The sequence below is a fragment of the Oncorhynchus keta genome, chromosome 31, assembly GCF_023373465.1.
Source record: "Oncorhynchus keta strain PuntledgeMale-10-30-2019 chromosome 31, Oket_V2, whole genome shotgun sequence".
Classification (NCBI taxonomy): domain Eukaryota; kingdom Metazoa; phylum Chordata; class Actinopteri; order Salmoniformes; family Salmonidae; genus Oncorhynchus; species Oncorhynchus keta.
Window position 1 is genome coordinate 5009237 of NC_068451.1, and position 24340 is coordinate 5033576.

At 43.0% G+C, this 24340-nt stretch overlaps 2 protein-coding genes across 4 annotated transcripts; one reads left to right on the plus strand and one right to left on the minus strand.

Annotated features, from left to right (window-relative positions):
- The first annotated feature begins 624 nt into the window (after positions 1-624).
- LOC127906083 (centrosomal protein of 85 kDa-like) lies at positions 625-10761 on the plus strand. The gene is given in 13 exon segments (XM_052489080.1): positions 625-636; positions 2500-2635; positions 3454-3825; positions 3827-3906; positions 4120-4251; positions 4493-4626; positions 5071-5170; positions 5300-5479; positions 5692-5844; positions 7547-7689; positions 7692-7789; positions 9899-10038; positions 10040-10761. Coding segments are annotated over 13 exon segments (1704 nt in total). The 3' UTR covers positions 10064-10761.
- Positions 10762-11526: 765 nt separating this feature from the next.
- On the minus strand, positions 11527-24195 carry ubxn11 (UBX domain protein 11). Of its 3 annotated transcripts, XM_035745596.1 has the most exons (15): positions 24125-24195; positions 23693-23766; positions 23547-23581; positions 22934-23056; positions 22447-22547; positions 19866-19920; positions 19057-19136; positions 18739-18862; positions 18169-18389; positions 17791-17868; positions 17498-17672; positions 17079-17182; positions 16910-16983; positions 16615-16764; positions 11527-12154 (listed from the first exon to the last, which is right to left on the minus strand). In XM_035745596.1, exons 2-15 carry the CDS (start codon positions 23761-23763, stop codon positions 12013-12015), a joined length of 1533 nt encoding a protein of 510 aa, XP_035601489.1. In that variant the 5' UTR covers positions 23764-23766; positions 24125-24195; the 3' UTR covers positions 11527-12012. The 3 variants fall into 3 exon arrangements, with proteins under 3 accessions (XP_035601489.1, XP_035601491.1, XP_035601488.1); XM_035745598.2 differs by having other exon boundaries at positions 17498-17645; positions 23693-24180; XM_035745595.2 differs by having other exon boundaries at positions 23693-24180.
- Between the last annotated feature and the right edge of the window lie 145 nt (positions 24196-24340).

Below are 24340 nucleotides of genomic sequence, written 5' to 3' on the forward strand. Positions count from 1 at the left end.
CATGTTGGTTCTATTTATGGCATTTCTATCTGCAACTGAATGTGGCCCAGAACTTCACACAGATACTCATATTATCACGCTCTTTTCTTGACAGGTGAAATGACCACCTCACAGAGATACCTGTAGTCTAAGCTGACAGGTAAAGCTTCCCAGTCTAAACAGTTTGCGCCTATATTATGACATTTTGGTCTTTGGCAGGTTTTTTTTCCGGCTGTTCGTGCACACTACATTCTTTTCTTGAGGCAAGTTAAAGTTGGGTAGCAAAAGTCTACGCCCCTTCGTTGGTAATTGGTCAACAGTACTACTCCAAGTAGGAGTGTTTGTCATTCAACCAGAGTCTACTAGTTTTCATGCAAATACTGCATAACTAAGATGTCCTCGGCAAAAACGTCCAAATTAATGACAGTTTTCTTGATTTACCTTAGATTAATAGAAGTTATACTGAAGAAGGGTTTCTGGCAATGTTACTACGGTGGCTCAAGTGGGACAAACAACAATACGTTTTTATTTTATTTTTAAGCAGAGGTCTTTAGGGAGTATGAGAACACACTGTCGCTTCGCCTAACCAAGTTCTTATTGGAGCAAACAGAACCTATGTAGCTGTGCGGGCGCACACTGTTCTCTATGTTCACGGTGGTGAGTAATGTTAGTTAAACTGCCGATGGCTGACTAGCTCACATGTTAAATGTGTTATAAAAGTTAGCTTTTTGTTCAGATCGGCCTCAGTGAATATCAATTTGAAATGCCTTAGTTCCAGAGATGCCAGACATTCAGAGATTTGGAAAACAATTACCAGGTGTATGAAGTGATTATCATGTTTATTGGCCTAATCGCAATGCTGTCGTCAGATAAACCCAAAATCTCAAGGTATGTGTGACACGCCGGACTTATATTTAAGTCATTCAGCAGACGCTCTTACCCAGGTTACTGGTCCAACACTCTTAACCGCTAGGGTACCTGACCCCTTCCTACCATATCAATTTCAGAGCAGTCAATGTGAACGAAAAGGAGAAATCCACAGCAGCTTGCAGTTTTCTCTCTGCGACTGTTAAATTTGGAACAAGGGGTCGGAGGTCAGCATCCTCCTCTATGTTGTTGTTTATAGCCTATTTATAGGCAGGGTGATGTGCTCATGATCCTTGGATGCTCAGGAGATTTACAGGGGTAGATTACATTGCTTTACCAGGTGGCTCTGCCAACCTAATCGGGGGTTAGGGAGGTGGAATGCTAGGACTGGATGGCTAAATGGAAACTCTGAACCCTTGCCCCCTTCTTCTTTGCTGAGTGATACATTTAATGCTTACAGATTAGCTGCATCCAATGGGGTTTATATTAGAACATAATTTGGGAAGTACTAGGACTGGAGATGTATGTACTGTCCGTATGCCCGAGTGGTGAGACTGGAGTGCTTTATTGGTATGTCTGTGTGTTTGCCTGTGGTAAAAGCCTATTTGTGAGTCTATAGTTTTTTTTCTTCTAATAATTGGGGTGAGTCCATTAAACTATTGTAATAACGCCATGCCATCTGCATTCACAATTGAACACCAAAAGGAGAATTGCATTTTACGAGACGCGTCTATTTGGGCCCAACTGTCAAGCAAGCTAGTGCCGCTGATACACCCGTGCTGTAACTGATAAGTGCTTAGAAACATGAGTCTTGACTCCTTCAACTCCCTTACTCCAGTCTAAACCATCAAAGGAAAGTGTCAGTGTAGTGTCAGAGTTCAAAGGTCACTCTGACAGGTCATCCTTCATAGGCACTGATGCGTTGTTTTTGGGGCCCTGGACGAAGTTGTTTGGTCTTTGAATGCACCTTATTGTATCCTACTTTCCAATTGTGTATTTCAGTGTGTGATACATTTATGTTTTGGTCACAGTTATTCCGGTACTGCTGGGGTAGCATATATTTGCCGAATTAGGTTTTGAGTGAGCTTATAAACCATTACCTGCTGGAGAGTTAACTCTCAACTTCAATTCCGCATATGCTTAGTTTGTTCTCCCTCTGTTTGGACTTGTCCTTGCCAGACACTCGTGAATCAGTCGAGCCTCGAGGGCACCTGAACATTTTTAATTTGAAGAATGTTTTCCCTGGAAGAGCCTCTGTCTTTGCCAGTTCCTTCCTGTTGTGTGTTCACTAATTTGTTATTTCCCCCTGCCTTTTCTAAGCACGGCTCTGTCCAAAATGAGACACGTCATTTTGGGGGGAGTTTTTTTTAGCCTCCCTCTCATTGTTTTTAGTCTCGCTTTTGGGGTGTACGCATGTGACGTGCGCGGGACGATGGGAGAGGGCTAGGTGCTTAAATAAGCAGCCAGCACAAATCACTCTGTAACCTGAGAGTGGGGCTATAAATACCCCTAACCTTTCCTGCCTGTGTCTGTTTGTGTGTGGCGGTTGCTCCGAGCTCTGTACAGGGCAGCCTGGCTTGGTTATTCTCTAGGACAATACTCTCTGCTGTACAAGGCCTTCCTGTCCGCGACACTACACTGCTGTCAGCCTAGAACCTTCGAGCCTCCAGAAAAAAATGCATTGGAAGGAATTCGGCAACCGTATATAACATCTTGCTGCTGCAGCTCACCCCTTCCGCTGGGCTGTTAAAAAATGTCACGTCTAATAACACGTTTCTCCCAGTGCCAGGTGAGCAGTGCTCTGTCGGTTTCTCTTTAAATAGCTGTAATGAAGTAGGGCTTGTGTATGGGGTCTGCTGTTAGCTGTCACACAGGCCTAGTTGTTGTTTTTTAACTAGTTTCCAGTGCTTTAAATGCAGAGGTTTCTTAATTTGAAAACTGATGTGCCTAACGGTTTCCATTTCAAAATATAGCCATTATGACACAATCAAAATGAGTTTCTTTGGTGTGTAGTCTAATGATCTGAGGTTAGGCTATTTGCCTGTCTGTTCTCGCATGTGGTAAGGAGACCACAATGGGTTTCTTGGTTCGTGAATGAATGGTATTTTCTGTCTGCAATGAATTCAAGCAAACACGACTGTCTTAAGATTTATTTGAATTACACTTCCCTTTAAAAACAAAAAGCATTGGAAAGGACCAGGGAAAACCTCTAAGATGCATGTTCTAGTAACGACCTGTTACTTTTAAATTGGGTTGCTTAAGGTCTACTTACCAGGTCAGTCAGTACTAGTGGTGTCAACTGGGCCACACATTGACCCCAGTCACAGTGTGTAGTATGATTCACATCACCATCTGAAAATAGTGTGGCTGGTGTTGGGTACGTACACCATACCAACTCCCTGTAAAGGAATATTAAGCCAGAGATTGTTTGTAGAAAGGAAGAGTTGTACTGTTTTTCAAGGCCATTCACTGAATTCAATGCCACCTGAGTGACAGTTTTTGTTCACCACTTCCCAGTGAAAGCAAAGTACCTTTTATTGTTACTAAATGAATGCTGCTTCAAATTCGGACCCAACTCTAACGGTTCCTTTCTCTTACCCCACCCAGATTTCTGCAGTTCCAGCAACAGTCCCTCGTTCCAGCCCATCTACAGTCAGATTCCCATCCCCACTGCCCATGTCATGCCTTCCACGGCCGGACCACCGGCCTCCAATCCCCAGCCCCGTTCCCAAGAAGATTCCCAGGCTTCTGCCGAGGCACACCGGCCCTCCTCGGGCTCCCGAACCTCCTGTGGAACCTCCAACTCAAAGTCTTCCTCCCTCTCCAAATCAGCCTCTTCGCCCAACCTGGACATGGTACAAGGCGGCGCGGGGCGAGCCGACCCCACCGGGCCCAAGCCGGACTGCCTGAGCCGCTGCCGCAGCCTGGTGAACAGACTAGACCACTCTCTGTTCCCCCTCGGGGGACCACTCTTGCATGGATGAGGGCCAGAGGTTCAACATGCCCGCCATGGAGCCCACAATGAACCAATCTGCTCTGCTGGCGGGCTACTGCCCCGACGTCCGACTCAGGCTCCAGATGACCAGCCTGGGGGAGACTCCCGAGTGAAGCAGGGAGGCCTACAGGGGTGCCACGGAGCACTCTTACAAGGCTCTCCCCGAGACATAGCCTGGGGTCCCCGGAGCTCCAGACCCTTACAGCCAGAGGAGCAGCCAGCCAGGTGGAACTGGCGCTGTGTCAGCAGGTGTGTACCCAATCTCTCTGTATCTGCAGACCCAGGCTCTGCTGAGGGAGGCCAAGGCCTATGAACCCATGCTGCAGGAGAGATGCAGCAAGCTGCCCAGCTGGCAACAGCAGCACAAGCAGCAGCTGGAGAGTCTCCGCATGCAAGTGGAGCAGATGCAGGTGAGCTGAGCAGTTGGACCAAAAAGCGTTAAGACGGACCCCATTTCACTCTGGATTACACATGTAGTTCTCAACATTAGACCTGCTCAAAATGCCCATGTCGGGACAATGGAATCACTTTTTTTACGTGAGGAAAATGGTTGAATGTTGCCAAATTTAAAGAAGATGGCCTCCTCCTTGGTGATAAGGCTATTCTGGATTTGGTATAGTTGAGTTGGGCATGTCCAATGTGTTTGCGCAGATGATGACTGCTGGAGTGGGCCAGTACCCTGCTCTCTACTCCACCCCCTCCATGCCACCAGAGACCAGGAATTGGGACGAGGTGATCAAAGCCAACGAGAGCATTCTGAAGGAGAAGGCGCTCGCCATAGAGAGGTACACACCTATTACCTCAGATTGAAAAGGTAACCAAACTCACTCCGGCGCTGCTTGAACAAAATAATCAGGTGCGCGACTGCGAGGTAATCCCAAGAAAGTATTCCTCACCCCAGGACACTTCAAGTAGTGACTATCCAGGAATATAAAGGAAAAAGTGCCTGCATAGAGCTGGGTTTTTTGGTGGGACAAACTGACTTATGTTCTGGTGTAGCACGCCTTCATCAGAGCCTTGGGTGTTGGGTAGGCTGAAAATAAGCTCTGATCCATGAAGACGCTCCTTTAAAGTGTCCTGGGGTAAGGGATATCTAATGCCCTACCCAGAAAATCAAAATATTGTCTATACACTTACAGTGGGCTGTATCAGGGGAAGTGTGTGTGTGTGTGTGTGTGGTATCTGACCATGTCACTGGGGTTTACCCTGGGCTGTGTTGTTGTAGACAGAAGGAAGCAGCAGATGTCTCAGCTGGAGCTGCGGGAAAGCGAGCTGCAGGTCCACGAAGCCCTGCTCGGCCGCGGCGCCGCGTGTCTGCTCCGACTGCAGGTGAGCTGAACACACTCGCACATTCTTTTGGCATTTTTCATCTCTCTTATCCAGTGCCACACACATACTTCATGAGCTGATACCACACGACCATGGATGACCTCGAAGTCTTTCCTGTGTGTCTTCTAGGAGGCTCAGAGGGAGAATGCCTTCTTACGGGCCCAGTTTGCAGAGCGCGGTGACTGCACCGCCCTGGAGGAGGCAGAGCGCAGCCTCGGTGCCGTGGAGGCGGAGACGCGGCGTCTGAACGATGCGCCGAGGGAGACCAGCGAGAGGCACGCCGAGGAGATGACGAAGCAGGAGGAGAGGGTGAGAACCTGAGCGTCGGGCCACAACATCACACTGCTACATTGACAGTCCAGTTGCTAATTATATAAACTGATTCCCTTTTCGATTTACGCAACGTGACAGTTATTTCATGTGACTTAATAACTGGGTGTGTGTGGTGTTGCAGTCGGGAAATGTTCTATTTTTTTTTTCTTTAAGTGACCGCTATTCCGTACTTGACGTTGTGTGTGTAGATTCGCAGCCGGGACAAGCACATCAACAGCCTGAAGAAGAAGTGCCAGAAGGAGGCAGAGCAGAACCGAGAGAAGCAGCAGCGCATCGAGACTCTGGAGCGTTACCTCGCTGACCTGCCCACAATGGAGGACTACCAGGGCCAGAGCAAACAGGTCAAAACCGGCACAGACCGCATTACACACACCTACAGTGGGGCAAAAAAGTATTTAGTCAGCCACCAATTGTGCAATTTCTCCCACTTAAAAAGATGAGAGAGGCCTGTAATTTTCATCATAGGTACACTTCAACTATGACAGACAAAATGAGGGGGAAAAAATCGAGAAAATCGCATTGTATGGTTTTTAATGAATTTATTTGCAAATTATGGTGGAAAATAAGTATTTGGTCAATAACCATTCATTGCTCCATTTTCTGCAGATCTCCACTTGCTAGAGCAGTGATGTTTTGGGGCTGTTGCTGGGCAACACAGACTTTCAACTCCCTCCAAAGATTTTCTATGGAGTTGAGATCTAGAGACTGGCTAGGCCACTCCAGGACCTTGAAATGCTTCTTACGAAGCCACTCCTTTGTTGCCCGGGCGCTGTGTTTGGGATCATTGTCATGCTGAAAGACCCAGCCACGTTTGATCTTCAATGCCCTTGCTGATGGAAGGAGGTTTTCACTCAAAATCTCTCGATACATGGCCCCATTCATTCTTTCCTTTACACGGATCAGTCGTCCTGGTCCCTTTGCAGAAAAACAGCCCCAAAGCATGATGTTTCCACCCCTATGCTTCACAGTAGGTATGGTGTTCTTTGGATGCAACTCAGCATTCTTTGTCCTCCAAACACGACGAGTTGAGTTTTTACCAAAAAGTTTTATTTTGGTTTCATCTGACCATATGACATTCTCCCAATCTTCTTCTGGATCATCCAAATGCTCTCTAGCAAACTTCAGACGGGCCTGGACATGTACTGGCTTAAGCAGGGGGACACTTCTGGCACTGCTGGATTTGAGTCCCTGGCTGCGTAGTGTGTTACTGATGGTAGGCTTTGTTACTTTGGTCCCAGCTCTCTGCAGGTCATTTACTAGGTCCCCCCCGTGTGGTTCTGGGATTTTTGCTCACCGTTCTTGTGATCATTTTGACCCCACGTTGTGAGATCTTGCGTGGAGCCCCAGATCGAGGGAGATTATCAGTGGTCTTGTACGTCTTCCATTTCCTAATAATTGCTCCCACAGTTGATTTCTTCAAACCAAGCTGCTTACTTATTGCAGATTCAGTCTTCCCAGCCTGGTGCAGGTCTATCCTTTGACATCTCTTTGGTCTTGGCCATAGTGGAGTTTGGAGTGTGACTGTTTGAGGTTGTGGACAGGTGTCTTTTAAACTGATAACAAGTTCAAACAGGTGCCATTAATACAGGTAACGAGTGGAGGACAGAGGAGCCTCTTAAAGAAGTAGTTACAGGTCTGTGAGAGCCAGAAATCTTGCTTGTTTGTAGGTGACTTATTTTCCACCATAATTTGCAAATAAATTCATAAAACATCCTACAATGTGATTTTCTAGTTGAATAGTACCTATGATGAAAATTACAGGCCTCTCATCTTTTTAAGTGGGAGAACTTGCACAATTGGTGGCTGACTAAATACATAAAATGATGAACTGGAAAACAGGTTAAATTTCAATACTTGTTCATTAAGCATGCACATAAGTATTGAAATTGAACATTTGGAGTGCTGTAACTGTCCATTTTATTTTACAAGCTGTAAAATAAGCTGTATCTCCAGCACCCAACTATTTTAGGTGTAGGAAGAACTTTGAGTTGAATATTTTGCCTATTTCTGTCATTCCTAACGGTGTTTTCTGCGTATTCCCAGCTGTTGGCCCAGAACCAGGAACTAACGGAGCAGAACCTGACCCTCCGTGAGCGTCTGGAGGACTCGGAGAAGGTGAACCTGGACCGGACATCGTCCTCGCTGCGGCCGGCCGGGGCCCGTCTCACCCAGCGTCTCACGTTGAGATGGCCTCATGCCTCTGCGACCTGCGCTCCCTCTGCAACGTCCTGACCCAGCGGTCACAGGGCCGAGACCCCAACCTCTCGCTGCTGCTTGGCGTTTCCTGTGAGTGTTGACCACCGCGCCGCGACAGGTTTAGTAGCATTTAAAGAAGAACGTAAAAGGCTGCCGCTATTTTTCACTTAAACCTGAAACGCTTCTAATCAGTTGTAGCTTGAGCGATGGTAAAAGTCAAAGATGAATGTTTGATCAATGTAAGTGTTGCAGCCACAGAATACTTCCAGCTATATACAGTGCCTTGCAAAAGTATTCGGCCCCCTTGAACTTTGCGACCTTTTTCCACATTTCAGGCTTCAAACATAAAGATATAAAACTGTATTTATTTGTGAGGAATCAACAACAAGTGGGACACAATCATGAAGTGGAACGACATTTATTGGATATTTCAATTTTTTTAACAAATCAAAACTGAAAAATTGGGCGTGCAAAATTATTCAGCCCCTTTACTTTCAGTGCAGCAAACTCTCTCCAGAAGTTCAGTGAGGATCTCTGAATGATCCAATGTTGACCTAAATGACTAATGATGATAAATACAATCCACCTGTGTGTAATCAAGTCTCCGTATAAATGCACCTGCACTGTGATAGTCTCAGAGGTCCGTTAAAAGCGCAGAGAGCATCATGAAGAACAAGGAACACACCAGGCAGGTCCGAGATACTGTTGTGAAGAAATTTAAAGCCGGATTTGGATACAAAAAGATTTCCCAAGCTTTAAACATCCCAAGGAGCACTGTGCAAGCGATAATATTGAAATGGAAGGAGTATCAGACCACTGCAAATCTACCAAGACCTGGCCGTCCCTCTAAACTTTCAGCTCATACAAGGAGAAGACTGATCAGAGATGCAGCCAAGAGGCCCATGATCACTCTGGATGAACTGCAGAGATCTACAGCTGAGGTGGGAGACTCAGCTGTAGGACAACAATCAGTCGTATATTGCACAAATCTGGCCTTTATGGAAGAGTGGCAAGAAGAAAGCCATTTCTTAAAGATATCCATAAAAAGTGTTGTTTAAAGTTTGCCACAAGCCACCTGGGAGACACACCAAACATGTGGAAGAAGGTGCTCTGGTCAGATGAAACCAAAATTGAACCTTTTGGCAACAATGCAAAATGTTATGTTTGGCGTAAAAGCAACACAGCTCATCACCCTGAACACACCATCCCACTGTCAAACATGGTGGTGGCAGCATCATGGTTTGGGCCTGCTTTTATTCAGCAGGGACAGGGAAAATGGTTAAAATTGATGGGAAGATGGATGGAGCCAAATACAGGACCATTCTGGAAGAAAACCTGATGGAGTCTGCAAAAGACCTGAGACTGGGACGGAGATTTGTCTTCCAACAAGACAATGATCCAAAACATAAAGCAAAATCTACAATGGAATGGTTCAAAAATAAACATATCCAGGTGTTAGAATGGCCAAGTCAAAGTCCAGACCTGAATCCAATCGAGAATCTGTGGAAAGAACTGAAAACTGCTGTTCACAAATGCTCTCCATCCAACCTCACTGAGCTCGAGCTGTTTTGCAAGGAGGAATGGGAAAAAATTTCAGTCTCGATGTGCAAAACTGATAGAGACATACCCCAAGCGACTTACAGCTGTAATCGCAGCAAAAGGTGGCGCTACAAGGTATTAACTTAAGGGGGCTGAATAATTTTGCACGCCCAATTTTTCTGTTTTTGATTTGTTAAAAAATGTGAAATATCCAATAAATGTTGATCCACTTCATGATTGTGTCCCACTTGTTGTTGATTCTTCACAAAAAAATATAGTTTTATATCTTTGTTTGAAGCCTGAAATGTGGCAAAAGGTCGCAAAGTTCAAGGGGGCCGAATACTTTCGCAAGGCACTGTACATGTGTAACATGGTTTTTCAAGTGTTGTAATACGTTGTCGTCATACTTCCAGGTCCTGTCACCTAATCCTGAAAATGTTTGGTGATTTAAGGTGTGTGTGTGTTATATATTATACACACTTATATTTGTGTTTTTTAGGATGAATTTACATCTGCCAGATGCCTTATGTTTTTGTGCTGAAAACCATTTGCGCCGCATTTTTGCCAATTGAAGACCGTTCAAAAACGAACAGGCTACATTCTGAGAGAAAAAAGAAGTCACTTTCATAGTGTGTAGTAACTGTTTCTTCTTCTTCCCAGCTCCCCCGCCCATGGCAGAGCAGGAGGAGGACTGGCTGAGTCCTGAGGTGCTCCAGAGGAAGTTGACTGAAGCCCAGCGGCTGTGTCGTGATGTGGAGGAGCTCCGCACCACCGTCTCAGACCGCTACGCCCAGGACATGGGGAGAGAACTGCATTACCCAGTAGCCCCAGCTGCTAGCTTCTCTAAAACAGACTGAACCATCAGCCTAATGGGGTAAGGCTTCCATATTGGCCTTGCTTCTTCTACTCTCTTCATTGTGTATGAACTGGAATCTCATGTTGGCCCTTTGGGGAAGGAATCCTTGATCGGGGTCATGCATTTCAGTCAAAGGGCTTACGGTGGAAGAACTGTTCTCAAACCAGTGTGTTTTTTTGTTTTTATAAATGTTTTACTGATACGTTTGTCTTTGTTGTCAAAGATGCCCTCCGCACTTTTTATGACACACATAGATGGGGTTGTGTTATCTTTTTTTCAATAAATAACACTTATTATTTAAATCTTCCCTCTGGGGAAATAATGTTGGATGTGGTTGACAATCAACTGAAAATATTTAATTGTGTTTTTTGAGTAATTCAACAGGGAATGTTACTAACCCACCATTATTTAAAATGGTACATTTGTAGCATTGAAGTGGTAGGGCTAATACTGAAAAGACATTATGTCAGCAGTATAACTGAGATATTGTTCAGAGACATCTGTCCCGTCTGTACAATAGCACAGTTTTTAAAAAAATCATGTTTGCAGATATTTCTCTCTGGTAGTGGGCTTGCTTTGATGATCAATCTGTAGATCAAAACGGTTAAGGTCCTGCACTTTTGCTGTCGTCACCAATAAAATTTGCTAGTGGCTTTCTTTCTCAAAACTTGACTTATTTTAGTGTTTCAAGCCAACAGAGCAACTCAATACATTCCTGAAACATTTCTTTGTGGGTTGTCCTCTAAAAAGAAGATATCTCCGTCACAGGTAGGTTTGGGGGATAACGGTCCGTGGCAATGAGGACTGAAGCCATTTTACACACTCCTTTACACTATTTGTGGTACTGGTTTGTTGGTAAGGGTCTGTCTTACAGAGCAACATACTGTAATTTAACAGGTGAGTCCCTGTGCCTACTTTGTCCTGATACACTGTGTTCACTTTGGTGCCCATATCTGTACTAGCAAAATGTCTCTGTCATCCGTGTTGATAGTATTGTTTTATTTCCATCTAATAGCAAGAAATGTTTTGGTTCCAAGTTAATAACTTAACTAATGGATGCCAGTATTTTGCCATGAAAAAAAGAAAGTGTGCGACATGACTAAACACTAACTTTCATCTAGTTTGTTTCAGTGTTAGAATAGCAAAAAAAAAGTGGTTTGATTTATTGATGGAACGTCACGTCAAATGCTTTCCTTCAGTTGACGAACATCATGGCACTAAGTTGGGACATGTGGGTGTCTAACATTGTCTAGATGAGACTAATGTGAGTTCTCATTTGAGCTTTAACAAAGTTAGACAAACTTGCCTTATGTCAAATATTTTTCAAAAATGTAAATGTTTATATTGAATATATTTTTTGAATATATATATTTTATTCAATATAATTGTATTTACACATTTTAGAAATAAAGTTTGTTTTCAATAAGTTGGCTTTGATCTTGTAATTTTCTTTTATTTAAAATCCTTACATTTTAAAGGTAGAGTCAGCGATATGACGTAAATGCATAGTGGGCCAATTTTCCGCAACAACTAAGATCATTGGTGCGCCAGGCTAAACGTCTCTGCTGTTTTGGTCCCTAAGAGTATGAAGCGAACCCATGCCCATGTACAAATACTGTGTGTGTGTGAGAGCGAGTCTTTGCATCTTGCTCAAGCAATATTATTTCGCTAACTCTACCTTTTTTTATTTTATTTAAGCGGTCATGGTTCAAGGTGAATTGTCTACATCAATAATTTTGCAAGTGTCCCTATGGAAATGAGGATTTTCCCATGTCACGATGATCCTGAAAAGAATTGTTCTGTAAGTGTTGGCACCCCCTAGTGTCACATCCCTATCAGATCTGAATATACATGTTTATGAAAGTAAATACAGTATTTTATAACCATGAGGAAAGTGACAGGGCGATTTGTTGCTCTGTCATTGACGAGGGCCTGGCCTAGTCCTAAGCAGCAGAGCAGCATTGGGAGTGAGCCCACAGGAGAGGAGTGTCTGAGAGTCCTCACTGTACCAGCGCTGTGGGAACGCACTGATGATATCATACGCTGTGGCATCTGTCCATCTGAAATTGTGAGGGGGAGAGAGAGTTGATAGTGATGGAATAGCACAGGACAGGGCTTTCATAACATGTCAAACAGACTGGGATGCGACTTTGTTCTGGCACGCAGAATCTTCGTCACTGATCATTTGGACAAATCGTGATTCCCATTTAGAGGAGTGGATACTTCGCTAGCCTCGTTAGTACATTTTTCAAGCACATCTCCCCCGAGAATTTAATCAAGCATCTGATGCAATTATGCCAGGTGTGTGTGTGTGTGTGTATGTATATATATTTTTTTTTTAAATGTAGGGGGTGGATCAGCTTTAATATTGCAAATAAATTGATCGAAGCCACAATGTCAGTCTGCATTTCCCCATATTGTCTTAAATAAATACAGTATCAGTCAAAAGTTGACGCCTACTCATTCAACGGTTTTTCTTTATTTTTTTTCACTGTAGAATAATAGTGAAGTCATCTAAACTATGAAATAACACATGGAATCATGTAGTAACCGAAAAAGTGTTAAACATCAAAATATATTTTAAATTCTTTAAAGTACCCTTTGCTTTGATAGCTTTGCACACACTTGGCATTCTCTCAACCAGCTTCACCTGAAATACTTTTCCAACAGTCTTCAAGGAGTTCCCACATAGGCTGAGCACTTGTTGGCTGCTTATCCTTCACTCTGCTGTCCAACTCATCCCAAACCATCTCAATTGGGTTGAGGTCAGGTGATTGTGGAAGTCAGGTCATCTGATGCATCACTCTCCTTGGTCAAATATCCCTTACACAGCCTGGAGGTGTGTTGGGCCATTGTCCTGTTGGAAAAACAAGTCCACCAATCGCAAACCAGATGGGATGGTGTATTCTTGCAGAATGCTGTGGTAGCCATGATGGTTAAGTGTGCCTTGAATTCTAAATAAATCAGACTTTTATGTATACCCCCCTACCTTGTCACAACACAATTGATTGTCTCAAATACATTATGAAAGAAATTCAATAAATTAACTTTCAACAAGGCACACCTGTTAATTTAAATGCATTCCAGGTGACGACCTCATGGTTTAGAGAATGCCAAGAGTGCAAATCTGTCAAGGCAGTGTGGCTACTTTGAAGAACCTCAAATATATTTTCATATGTTTAACACTTTTTTGGTTGCTACATTTTTCCATGTGTGTTATTTCATAGTTTTGATGTCTTCACTATTATTCTACAATGTAGAAAATAGTAAAAATAAAGAAAAACCCCTGAATGAGTAAGTGTCAACTTTTGACTGGTACTGTATATGTTACCCTTTTATTTATACATAAATATATATACTACCGTTAAAGTTTGGGGTCACTTAGAATTGTCCTTGTTTTTTAAAGAAAATCCCTTTTTTTTGTCCATTTAAAATAACATCAAATTGATCAGAAATACAGTGTAGACATTGTTGTAAATGACTCTTGTAGCTGGAAACGGCTGATTTGTTTTAATGGAATATCTATATAGGCATATGGAGGCCCATTATCAGCAACCATCACTCCTGTATCAGCATTTGTGGGTTCGATTACAGGCTCAAAATGGCCAGAAACAAAACTTTCTTCTGAAACTCGTCAGTCTATTCTTGTTATGAATACTTACGGAAATAAGTATTCAGAAAAAGAATAGACTGACGAGTTTCAGAAGAAAGTTCTTTATGAGACTCGAAATTGAGCTCCGGTGCATCCTGTTTCCATTGATCATCCTTGATGTTTCTCCAACTTGTTTGGAGTCCACCTGTGGTAAATTTATTTGGTTGGACATGGTTTGGAAAGGCACACACCTGTCTATATAAGGTCCCACAGTTGACAGTGCATTTCAGCAAAAACCAAGCCATGAGGTCTAAGGAATTGTCCGTAGAGCTCCGAGACCGGATTGTGTCGAGGCACAGATCTGGGGAAGGGTACCAAAACATTTCTGCAGCATTGAAGGTCCCCAAGAACACAGAGGCCTCCATCGTTCTTAAATTGAACAAGTTTGGAACCACCAAGACTCTCCCTAGAGCCTGCCGCCCAGGCCGAACTGAGCAATCGGGGAGAAGGGCGTTGGTCAGGGAGGTGACTTAGAACCCAAGGGTCAGTCTGACAGAGCTCAAGAATTTGTCTGTGGAGATGGGAGTACCTTCCAGAAGGAAAACCATCTCTGCAGCACTCCACCAATCAAGCCTTTATGGTAGAGTGGCCAGACTGAAGCCCACTTGGAGTTTGTAAAAGGCACCTAAAGACTCTCAGACTACGAGAAACAAGATTCTCTGGTCTGATGAAACCAAGATTCAACTCTTTGGCCTGAATGCCAAGCATCACTTCGAGGATACATGGCACCATCTCTACGGTGAAGCATGGTGGTGGCAGCATCATGCTGTGGGGATGTTTATCAGCGACAGGGACTGGGAGAATAGTCAGGATCGAGGCAAAGATGTATGGGGCAAAGTACAGAGATATCCTTGATGAAAACCTGCTCCAGAGATGACGAAAAACACAAAGTAAACTGTACAAAAACAATAAACGACTGTGACGCTACCATAAGAACTGTGCTGACACAAGCAACTAACATAGACAATCACCCACAATGACAAAACAGGCTACCTAAATATGGTTCCCAATCAGAGACAACGACTAACACCTGCCTCTGATTGAGAACCATATCAGGCCAAACACAGAAACAGACAAACTAGACATCCAACATAGAATGCCCACCCAGCTCACATCCTGACCAACACTAAAACAAGGAAAACACAAAAGAACTATGGTCAGAACGTGACACAGGAAAGGAAGACCCAGAGTTACCTCTGCTCCAGAGGATAAGTTCATTAGAGTTACCAGCCTCAGAAATTGCAGCCTAAATAAATGCATCACAGAGTTCAAGTAACAGACACATCTCAACATCAACTGTTCAGGTGAGACTGTGTGAATCAGGCCTTCATGGTCAAATTACTGCGAAGAAACCACTCCTAAAGGACACCAATAAGAAGAAGAGACTTGCTTGACATTAGACCGGTGGAAACCTGTCCTTTGGTCTGGACCCCAAATTGGAGATTTTTGGTTCCAACCACGATGTCTTTGTGAGATGCTGTGTGGGTGAACGGATGATCTCTTCATGTGTATTTCCCACCGTAAAGCTTGGAGGAGGAGGTGTTAATGATGTGGGGGTGCTTTACTGGTGACACTGTCTGTGATTTATTTAGAATTCAAGGCACACTTAACCAGCATGGCTACCACAGCATTCTGCAGTGATACGCCATCCCATCTGGTTTGGGTCTATGATCTGTTTTTCAACAGGACGATGACCCAACACACCTCCAGGCTGTGAAAGGATTATTTTACCAAGAAGGAGAGTGATGGAGTGCTGCATCAAATGACCTGGCCTCCACAATCACCCGACCTCAACCAAATTGAGATGGTTTGGGATGAGTCGGACTGCAGAGTGAAGAAAAAGCAGTCAACAAGTGCTCAGCATATGTGGGAACTCCTTCAAGATGGTTGGAAAATTATTCTAGGTGAAGCTGGTTGAGATTGCCAAGAGAGTGCAAAGCTGTCATCAAGGCAAAGGGTGGCTACTTGGAAGAATCTCCAATATATAAAAATATTTTGATTTGTTTAACACTTTTTTTTTATTACTACTTGATTCCATGTGTGTTATTTCATAGTTTCAATGTATTCATTATTATTCTACAATGTAGAAATTAGTTTTAAAAAATTAAGAAAACACTGGAATGAGGTGTTCTAAAACTTTTGACCGGTAGTGTAGACAGGTGTGTGCCTTTCCCAATCATGTCCAATCAAGTTCTAGAAACATCTCAAGGGTGATCAATGGAAACAGGATGCACCTCAACTCAATTTTGATTCTTATAGCGAAGAGTCTGTGAATACTTACATAAATAAGGTATGTTTTTGATTTTTAATACATTTTCAAAAACCTATTTTCACTTTGTCATTATGGTGTGTAGATTGCAGATGATTTATTTATTAATTATTCCATGTGGAAAAAGTCAAGGGGTCTGAATACTTTCCGAAGGCACTGTACATAACATTCTATTGTTGCAAGAATTTTGTATAATTTAAATTGAAAAACTTGTAAGTTTTGAATCTGGTGTTATTTTGTGTATCAGTTCATAAACCATGTGCCATGGAATCGGTACATCGAAAATCTCTTTGTCATTATTTTGCAATCTGTATGGCACAGCTGTCAATTTATGGGTCCTTAAATTAAACTGGTATACTTTTTTTTATTTATCACAATTTTCTTTAACCTATTTTCGTCTTTAATGCAGGGTCGACATACAAGTTCCTTACTTTCTCCCCATTCCATTTGCCTCTTCCATTTTTGCGGAATGCAAGATTTTAGTTCTGGGCGTCCGAGATTAACACCCAAAAGTCACTGTGACTGAGATGAAGTACTGTGAACGTGATGGACTTCCTGGGCAAAATACTCTGCACAGCATTTTGTGGCTCCCAACCCACCTGTGCTTGTCCAGATACTGGCGCAGATGACCTATGGTCTCTGAGAAACGCATCTTCATGATGTAGGTGTGCTCGCCATCCTCTGACTTCACCCTCAGTGTGGTGACATCACGGACTGAGTTATGGGGATCAGTCTCATGCAACTCCAACCTGAGTTAGAGTAGAGAGAACAGGTTCATAATCCACATTAGCAAATGTGTGTCCCTCTTCCAGGGTCTCCTCTGTCACAAGGTCCCGCAAGGCCCCCTAGTGGTGGAAGTGAAGGTATTGTGAATACTTCTAGACACCTGCATACCTCTCTTTCATAGCCTGTAGCGCTGGTGTGTCTATGAGGGTCACAGCATGGCTGTTTGAAGCATCAGAAGAGCCCTAAACACAAGACACAGGAATTTACTAGCATATAGTATACGCGTGTCCATCATCTACAGGTATATGCTGAAACATGCAACAGATCTCAGTCTCACCTGTAGACTGGCCTTCACGGAGTCCTTGATGTCAATCACTCTACCAGCCTTCACCACCACCTTGGGCAGCCTGTTCAGGAATTGGTCCATTGTCAGTTTTCTGCCTGTGGGTAAGTCAATGTTCAAGTCAGAGCAAAAGAGGCTTGGGGTGAATCTCAAGTGATATACATATAGTTAAACCAACTTCAAATATGAAATTCAATTATTTCATTGATTCCTTGTGTCCTCTCCTCGCCTCCCCAAAGAAGATCCAAGGTTTCTCCCCATCTCATGCATGTTCAGGAGGAGGCGAGGAGAGAGGACTCGAGGAATCCCCAAAAATACAATTGAGATTCCACCCCTGCAGTTGGTTCAACCAGAGTGTAAAAGTGTAGCATTTGTTTTTGGGAACAAATTGAAGCGATACAGAGTGGACCGACCGGGTATCTGGGAGACGGTACAGCAGGCGTGTTCTAAGCTGTCTGTTGATTTCTCCCCCTCTGTGCATCCAACCACAGCCTGCCCCTTCCCAGGGAACTCCGCCCACGGTCGCCGCTCTTGGAACTCCTCCTCTCGCCTGTCGTGAACCTGTGTACACCGAAAGAGGACGTCCCACTACTCACCACAAAACAAACAGGAAATACATTGTCCATTTAGTCCGTTTTCCTACCGTAAGCACATTTGAAATTCACGCATGCACACAAAGCACGCACACACACACACACACACACACCTGAAAGGGCACCCCGTCTGCAAACCTGTCCTGTAGCTCAGAAGGGAAGTATCCGTCCATCAGGTCTTGCATGCACTGCTGCAAAGTCACGAGCGGCAAGGTGTCAGACACGTTGGACTGAGATACGAACTGAGCTTTCTGTACTTATTCTGTCTGCTACAATCTGAGAGTCGAAACATTGAAATCAAAGAATCTTCTGTGAAAATGTATCAAAAATCATGCCTGGTTCAAATATCTAGTCTGTTTCATTACCTGGTGTGTGTTATACTCTCTCGTAATAACCTTAACAGCAGCTGATTTGGTTCTGGGTGCTGAGATTATGTACTGACTAGCCAGTTGGAGTATAGCGAGTATTCCCTATATAGTCTCTGTCTGTACCTGTGTGCTGGCTTCCTGGTAAGAGCGGAAGGGCCCATTGAACATGAAGATGCCATTGCTGTAGAGCCGTAGTGGAATGAGGTGCTGCTGGGCCAGCTGTGCCCCTCTGGACGTGACCCTGACGTAGGACTCTCCCTCCCCAGCCAGGATGTTCAACTGCTGGATGTTCTGGAGCACCAGGTCAAAGTTTATCTGGAAGTTCCTCCTGGCCACAGAGGTCTCTGCAAAGGACAGGCCACCATAATAAGTGAATGAATAATTAAGATTTTCTGTTTGAAAATCATCCAGGCATCACATGAGCACAGCTCGTGAAACTTTAACTGGTGCATTGAAACAATGGCAGCTCCTTTGTACTGTTGGAAATTACCGTTTGAAGATGTGATTCGATTAGGTTTTTACTTGGCTGCCTGTTAAGGAGGGTGTACTGTTACAGCATGTTCAGATAGAAATGATCACGTAGAAAGAATATGACTGCCTGTCAGATAGAATAGGGAATCTTAGCAGCTCTATTAATTATATTTCTATCTGCAGCATAAGGCTCAGCACTTAATAACTCCCTGGTTCCTTTACCTGGTTGCCACACCCCTCTCTCGGAGCTCTGGGTCTGCTCAGCTTCCTCTACTTCCTGTTGACTGGCTGTGTCACGCTCCTCTCCGCTCCCCACCCAGATCATGCCGTAGTCGTTCAGAAACCGCTGAGTGGGGAAAAACCCACTGTGAGTTTAAAGAAAAGTTTGCAGTGACATCAGTTAAAGAGGTGAACTAAACTATTTAGAACAGACTTAGAGATGACTGTGGTCCATCTATGTCTGTGCAATGTACCAAACTGTTCGCTGAGGATCAAAAAAAACATTGCTCCGTTGTATTACCATGGCGATGATGATCTTACCTCCATCTCCAATACCTGGCCCTGAAGCCTGTGGCATGTTTTTATGAGATCATCCTCTCTGCTCCTATCACTGTTTTTCTCTAAAAATCACAGAAACAGAATGGTTTTGGTTAACCAAACATAACTTGTTCCATACTCTTAATATCTTTTATTTTCACTTAACAGAGATGAGGGCGGTGACGGAAGTAGAGAACACTGTATAGGCCTACATGGGGCTGTATTTCTATAAATACATGAATACTAGGCCTACATGGGGCTGTATTCCTATAAATACATGAATACTAGGCCTACATGGGGCTGTATTCCTATAAATACATGAATACTTGGCCTACATGGGTCTGTATTTCTATAAATACATGAATACTAGGCCTACATGGGGCTGTATTTCTATAAATACATGAATACTTGGCCTACATGGGGCTGTATTTCTATAAATACATGAATACTAGGCCTACATGGGGCTGTATTTCTATAAATACGTGAATACTAGGCCTACATGGGGCTGTATTTCTATAAATACATGAATACTAGGCCTACATGGGGCTGTATTCCTATAAATACATGAATACTAGGCCTACATGGGGCTGTATTCCTATAAATACATGAATACTTGGCCTACATGGGGCTGTATTCCTATAAATACATGAATACTAGGCCTACATGGGGCTGTATTCCTATAAATACACGCATACTAGGCCTACATGGGGCTGTATTCCTATAAATACATGAATACTAGGCCTACATGTGTTGTGACTGGAACTCTGTGGTTCCAGAACTGTATAATATATATGATAGGCTGAAATAACTACCTGTTGACTTCTGAAGAAGCTTAATTTTCTCCTCCAGAGCTGTAATTATTTTCTCCTTCAAATAGAAAATAACAAAATAAACATTGATATGTTGTCAAGTCAAGAGCTTGGTCTGTACATATATCAATATTTGGGCATGTACTTCATGCATAGAATACTAGCCGGATGTGTATAGACTACTGCTGTTTTTAGTATCCGTTTTCAGAGTTGGGGAAGCTACTCTGAAAATATAGTTTACCAAGCTACCAATTACTTCACACTGGAAGAAGTTGAGCAACAGTAAAGCTACCCTTAAGATAAATATAGTTTGTTTAACTGAAGCTACTTTGAAAAAGTAGTTCACTACATCAAAACTGCCTTGTAAAAAAGTATTATATCTAAGTCTGAAAAGTCATATAAATGTACTGGGTTGAAAAATATATACAGTGCATTCGGAAAGTATTCAGACCCCATGACTTTTTCCACATTTTGTTACGTTACAGCCTTATTATAAAATTTATTAAATTGCTTTTTCCCCCCTCAATCTACACACAATACCACATAAAGACAAAGCAAAATTGTAGCAAATGTATTAAAAACATGTAACTGAAATATCACATTTACATAAGTATTGAGACCCTTTACTCGGTACTTCGTTGAAGCAGATTTGGCAGCGATTGCATGACGCTACAAACTTGGCATACCTGTTTTTGGAGAGTTTCTCCCATTCTTCTCTGTAGATCCTCTCAAGCTGTCAGGTGGGATGGGGAAGGTTGCTGCACAGCTATTTTCAGGTTTCTCCAGAGATGTTCGATTGGGTTCAAGTTTGGGCTCTGGCTGGGCCACTCAAGGACATTTAGAGACTTGTCCCGAAGCCACTCCTGCGATGTCTTGGCTGTGTGCTTTGGGTTTTTGTCCTGTTAGAACTTGAACCATTGACCCAGTCTGATGTCCTGAGCCCTCACAGTCCTGAGCGCCCACAGCATGATGCTGCCACCATCATGCTTCACCGTAGGAATGGTGCCAGGTTTCCTCCATACGTGACGCTTGGAATTCAGGCCAAAGAGTTCCATCTTGGATTCATCAGACCAGAGAACCTTGTTTCTCATGGTCTGAGAGTCCTTTAGGTGCCGTTTGGCAAACTTCAAACGGCTGTCATGTGCCTTTGACTGAGGAGTGGCTTCCGTCTGGCCACTCTACTATAAAGGGCTGATTGCTGGAGTGTTGCATAGATAGTTGTCCTTCTGAAAGGTTCTTCCATCTCCATGGAGGAACTCTGGAGCTCTGTCAGAGTGCTCATCGGGTTCTTGGTCACCTCCCTGACCAACGCCCTTCTCCCCAGATTGCTCAGTTTGGCCGGGTGGCCAGCTCTAGGAAAAGTCTTGGTGGTTCCAAACTTCTTCCATTTAAGAATGACATGAGAACACATGAGGCCACTGTGTTCTTGGGGACCTTCATTGCTGCAGACATTTCTTGGTACCCTTCCTCAGATCTGTGCCTCAACACAATCCTGTCTCAGAGCTCTACAGACAATTCCTTTTGACCTCATGACTTGGTTTTTGCTCTGACATACACTGTCAACTGTGAGACCTTATATAGTAGACAGGTGTGTGCCTTTCCAAATAATGTCCAATCAATTGAATTTACCACAGGTGGACTCCACTCAAGTTGTAGAAACATCTCAAGGATGATCAATGGAAACAGGATGCACCTGACCTCAACTCAGAGCAAAGGGTTTGAATACTTATGCAAACATTTAAAATGTTTAATTTAATTGTTTTTGCTTTGTCATTATGTAGAGTGATGAGAAAAAACAACAACAATTTAATCAATTTTAGAATAAGGCTGTAAAGTAACAAAATGTGGAAAAAGTCAAGGGCTCTGAATACTTTCCGAATGCACTAGAATTGCAGTAGTTAGCTACACTGTTTACAGGGGTGGCTTCCATTGTTAGAGTGGCGGCAGGTAGCCTAGTGGTTAGAGCGTTGGGCCAGTAACAACTTTGGAAAATATGCTGCTGCTTGAGTAGGTCTCTTATTACCTCATCATACAAACTATAATAAGTATCTTGCCAATCAAAATATGAGAAGCCTCTTATAGCACACACTTATAGTATAAGTATAACTATAGTATAAGTCTATTGTCATGCAAACGACAACGAACAAAGGTCCAACACAGAATGCTGATGCAACATTCACACATTTGGCAGATTTCTTGTTTTTGTTTTTGTTTAGAAAACCTTTATTGCCACCATTTAGCTACTGTTCATACATACTGATACTTGTGTATGTATGTATGATACTTGTGGGACAGGCATCCTGTACGTGCAACTTCATCAGCATTTGGTGGTTGAGCTTTCCTTTAAAATGCATGCTTCTGATTGGTTGTTGCGGAGGATCACAGAGGTTGATGTGGTTGAGGTCGATTTCAGATCTAACCAAAACGCTGTCTCGCTGGAGGTGTTCACAGAAGCGTTGTTACCGTTTTTTTTTTCTTCATTGATTGCACTGGAAGTCGCTCTGGATAAGTGTGTGCTAAATACCTCAAAAATGTAATGTACAATGTAATTTCTTTGTCTGAACGTGTGTGGTACTTGGCTCACCTTGTGGTCAATGTCCAGGGCTTGGGTCTTCACCTTGGTCTCCAGCAGGGTCAGCCTCTGCATCATAGAGGACATCAGCTCAAAATCACTAGGGGGTGCACCTGTAGGGTTCAGTCAGAGTTCACTAGATCAGGAAGCGTAATACCTGTATAATAAAGGCTACTGCATGACACTCGGCAGACGTTTTTCCCCCCAAAGTGTCTTAAGGTACAATGACGCATACATTTCTTACTGATTCTGACAACACTCTGTTTCAATGTTACTGTACATTATCAGAAACCCAAACGGGCTTTTTGGAAACCCACATTTGTGACCACAGTGCTGTATTAGGAAAATCAGACACATTATGTTGTGGTCAATGCACACCGCATACTGATCTAACAACCATGCATGAGATTTCCAGTGTTGTCGAAATGTGACGTGACGTTGGTAGTGGTTGTGAATATTTCAGCACAGGGCGAGTTGTAAGGACATCAAACAAACATACAACGACTGTTGCTTTTCCTTTGTTTGGCTTTTGATTTGGAAGGACAGACACTATCAGTGGCTTGAGCCTGAGGCGCAGGGTGATTCAAAGCAGATACATCATTCAGCAGAGTAGCTTCGTATTCTAAAGGAAAGAAAAGACAAGAACACAACCAGAATGACCCCAGGTTTTTTAAAGAGCTGTATTCAGAGGCAGTATATGTTTCAAATAATTGGATATCTCATCGTTAGACTATAGCATGGTTCCCCAACTGACGGCCCGCGTGGGTGATTTTATTTGACCATTCAAGTTTTATGAGCAAAAAAGAATACTAAACTGATAATTATTTTTAAATGTTTTATTGTTAGTCGTAAAAGACTGTAAAAACACCAGCAAATCAGCTCCAAGTTATTTTAATTTTGGAAATCTGTTCCAAAGTATTCCCATACACAATAGAGAGATACAGTATGTGATCGTATACCAACCTAAGCGAGGTTTGAAATGATTATGATTTAGTAAAATATTATATCTTCTTGTGGTCAATTTGCAGTCTACAAATTATTTGTAATTATGTTCTTCCTCCTGGCCAACTGCTCAAGAAAAACATCGTCTTTGAAAGACCTTAATCCCATACCTGAAAATGGATTCTCCTTGAAAGGCACTCTTCTCCTATTTGAGAAAAATTAGCAATCGTCAGTAATGTAAATGAACATGGAAATCCATCTAATTTCAATACTTATTGTCTCGGAAAAGATCCACTTTGGTTTCTCTTGAACATACCCTTGCTGGTTCATGGGCCCGGGAAGAGGCACTCGTCGGTTTTTCCTCAACATTGAAAGTGGTGAGCTCATCTCCTTACGTTCATAAAACACTTGGGGTCGATAAGATGCACAAATGGCTAGCAGACTAGTGTAGAGTTAATTTCAGACTAGTGTAGAGTTAATTTTGTGATTCAACATACCCTAACCCTAACAAAAAAAACTATATTTATGAGCACCTTGTACTGAACAAGACTGGTTACTCGCATCAATGCCTCTGTCTCGTCATTTAATATTCAAACACCTGGTTGACATTGACATGGTTGACATGCAAGCACATAGCAGCTAAAAACGCAAAATAAATGTCCTGAAAGTGTACACTTGGTTCAGTTAATAGGCTTAATAAACGAAATCAACTTTTATTTGTCATGCTAGGAATGTATGAATTACTTACAAGTGAATGACTCTAGATTCTGTAGGTTGGAATATTGTGCTTGCTCTTCTTTTACATCTAGAGGATTGTTTGGAGTTCGTTGCCATTGGTAACGTGGATCGTGACATTTAATTGGCTCGTTGCTGGTTCCAGAATTAAATACACCCTCCTTCACACGGTGAAGAACCAGCCAAAGTGATACATTGTTATTCAAAGTATGACATTGTGATCATCCAT

What these genes read in the sequence shown, in the direction of transcription:
- ubxn11 (XM_035745596.1), bottom strand. Translation starts at nt 23,763, where the DNA reads ATGAGCTCACCACTTTCAATGTTGAGGAAAAACCGACGAGTGCCTCTT. An exon ending in GCTTCTTCAGAAGTCAACAG is followed by an intron (nt 19,137 to 19,865) that starts GTAGTTATTTCA and finishes TGTGATTTTTAG; the next exon opens with AGAAAAACAGTGATAGGAGC. An exon ending in CCGTGAAGGCCAGTCTACAG is followed by an intron (nt 16,984 to 17,078) that starts GTGAGACTGAGA and finishes TCTTGTGTTTAG; the next exon opens with GGCTCTTCTGATGCTTCAAA.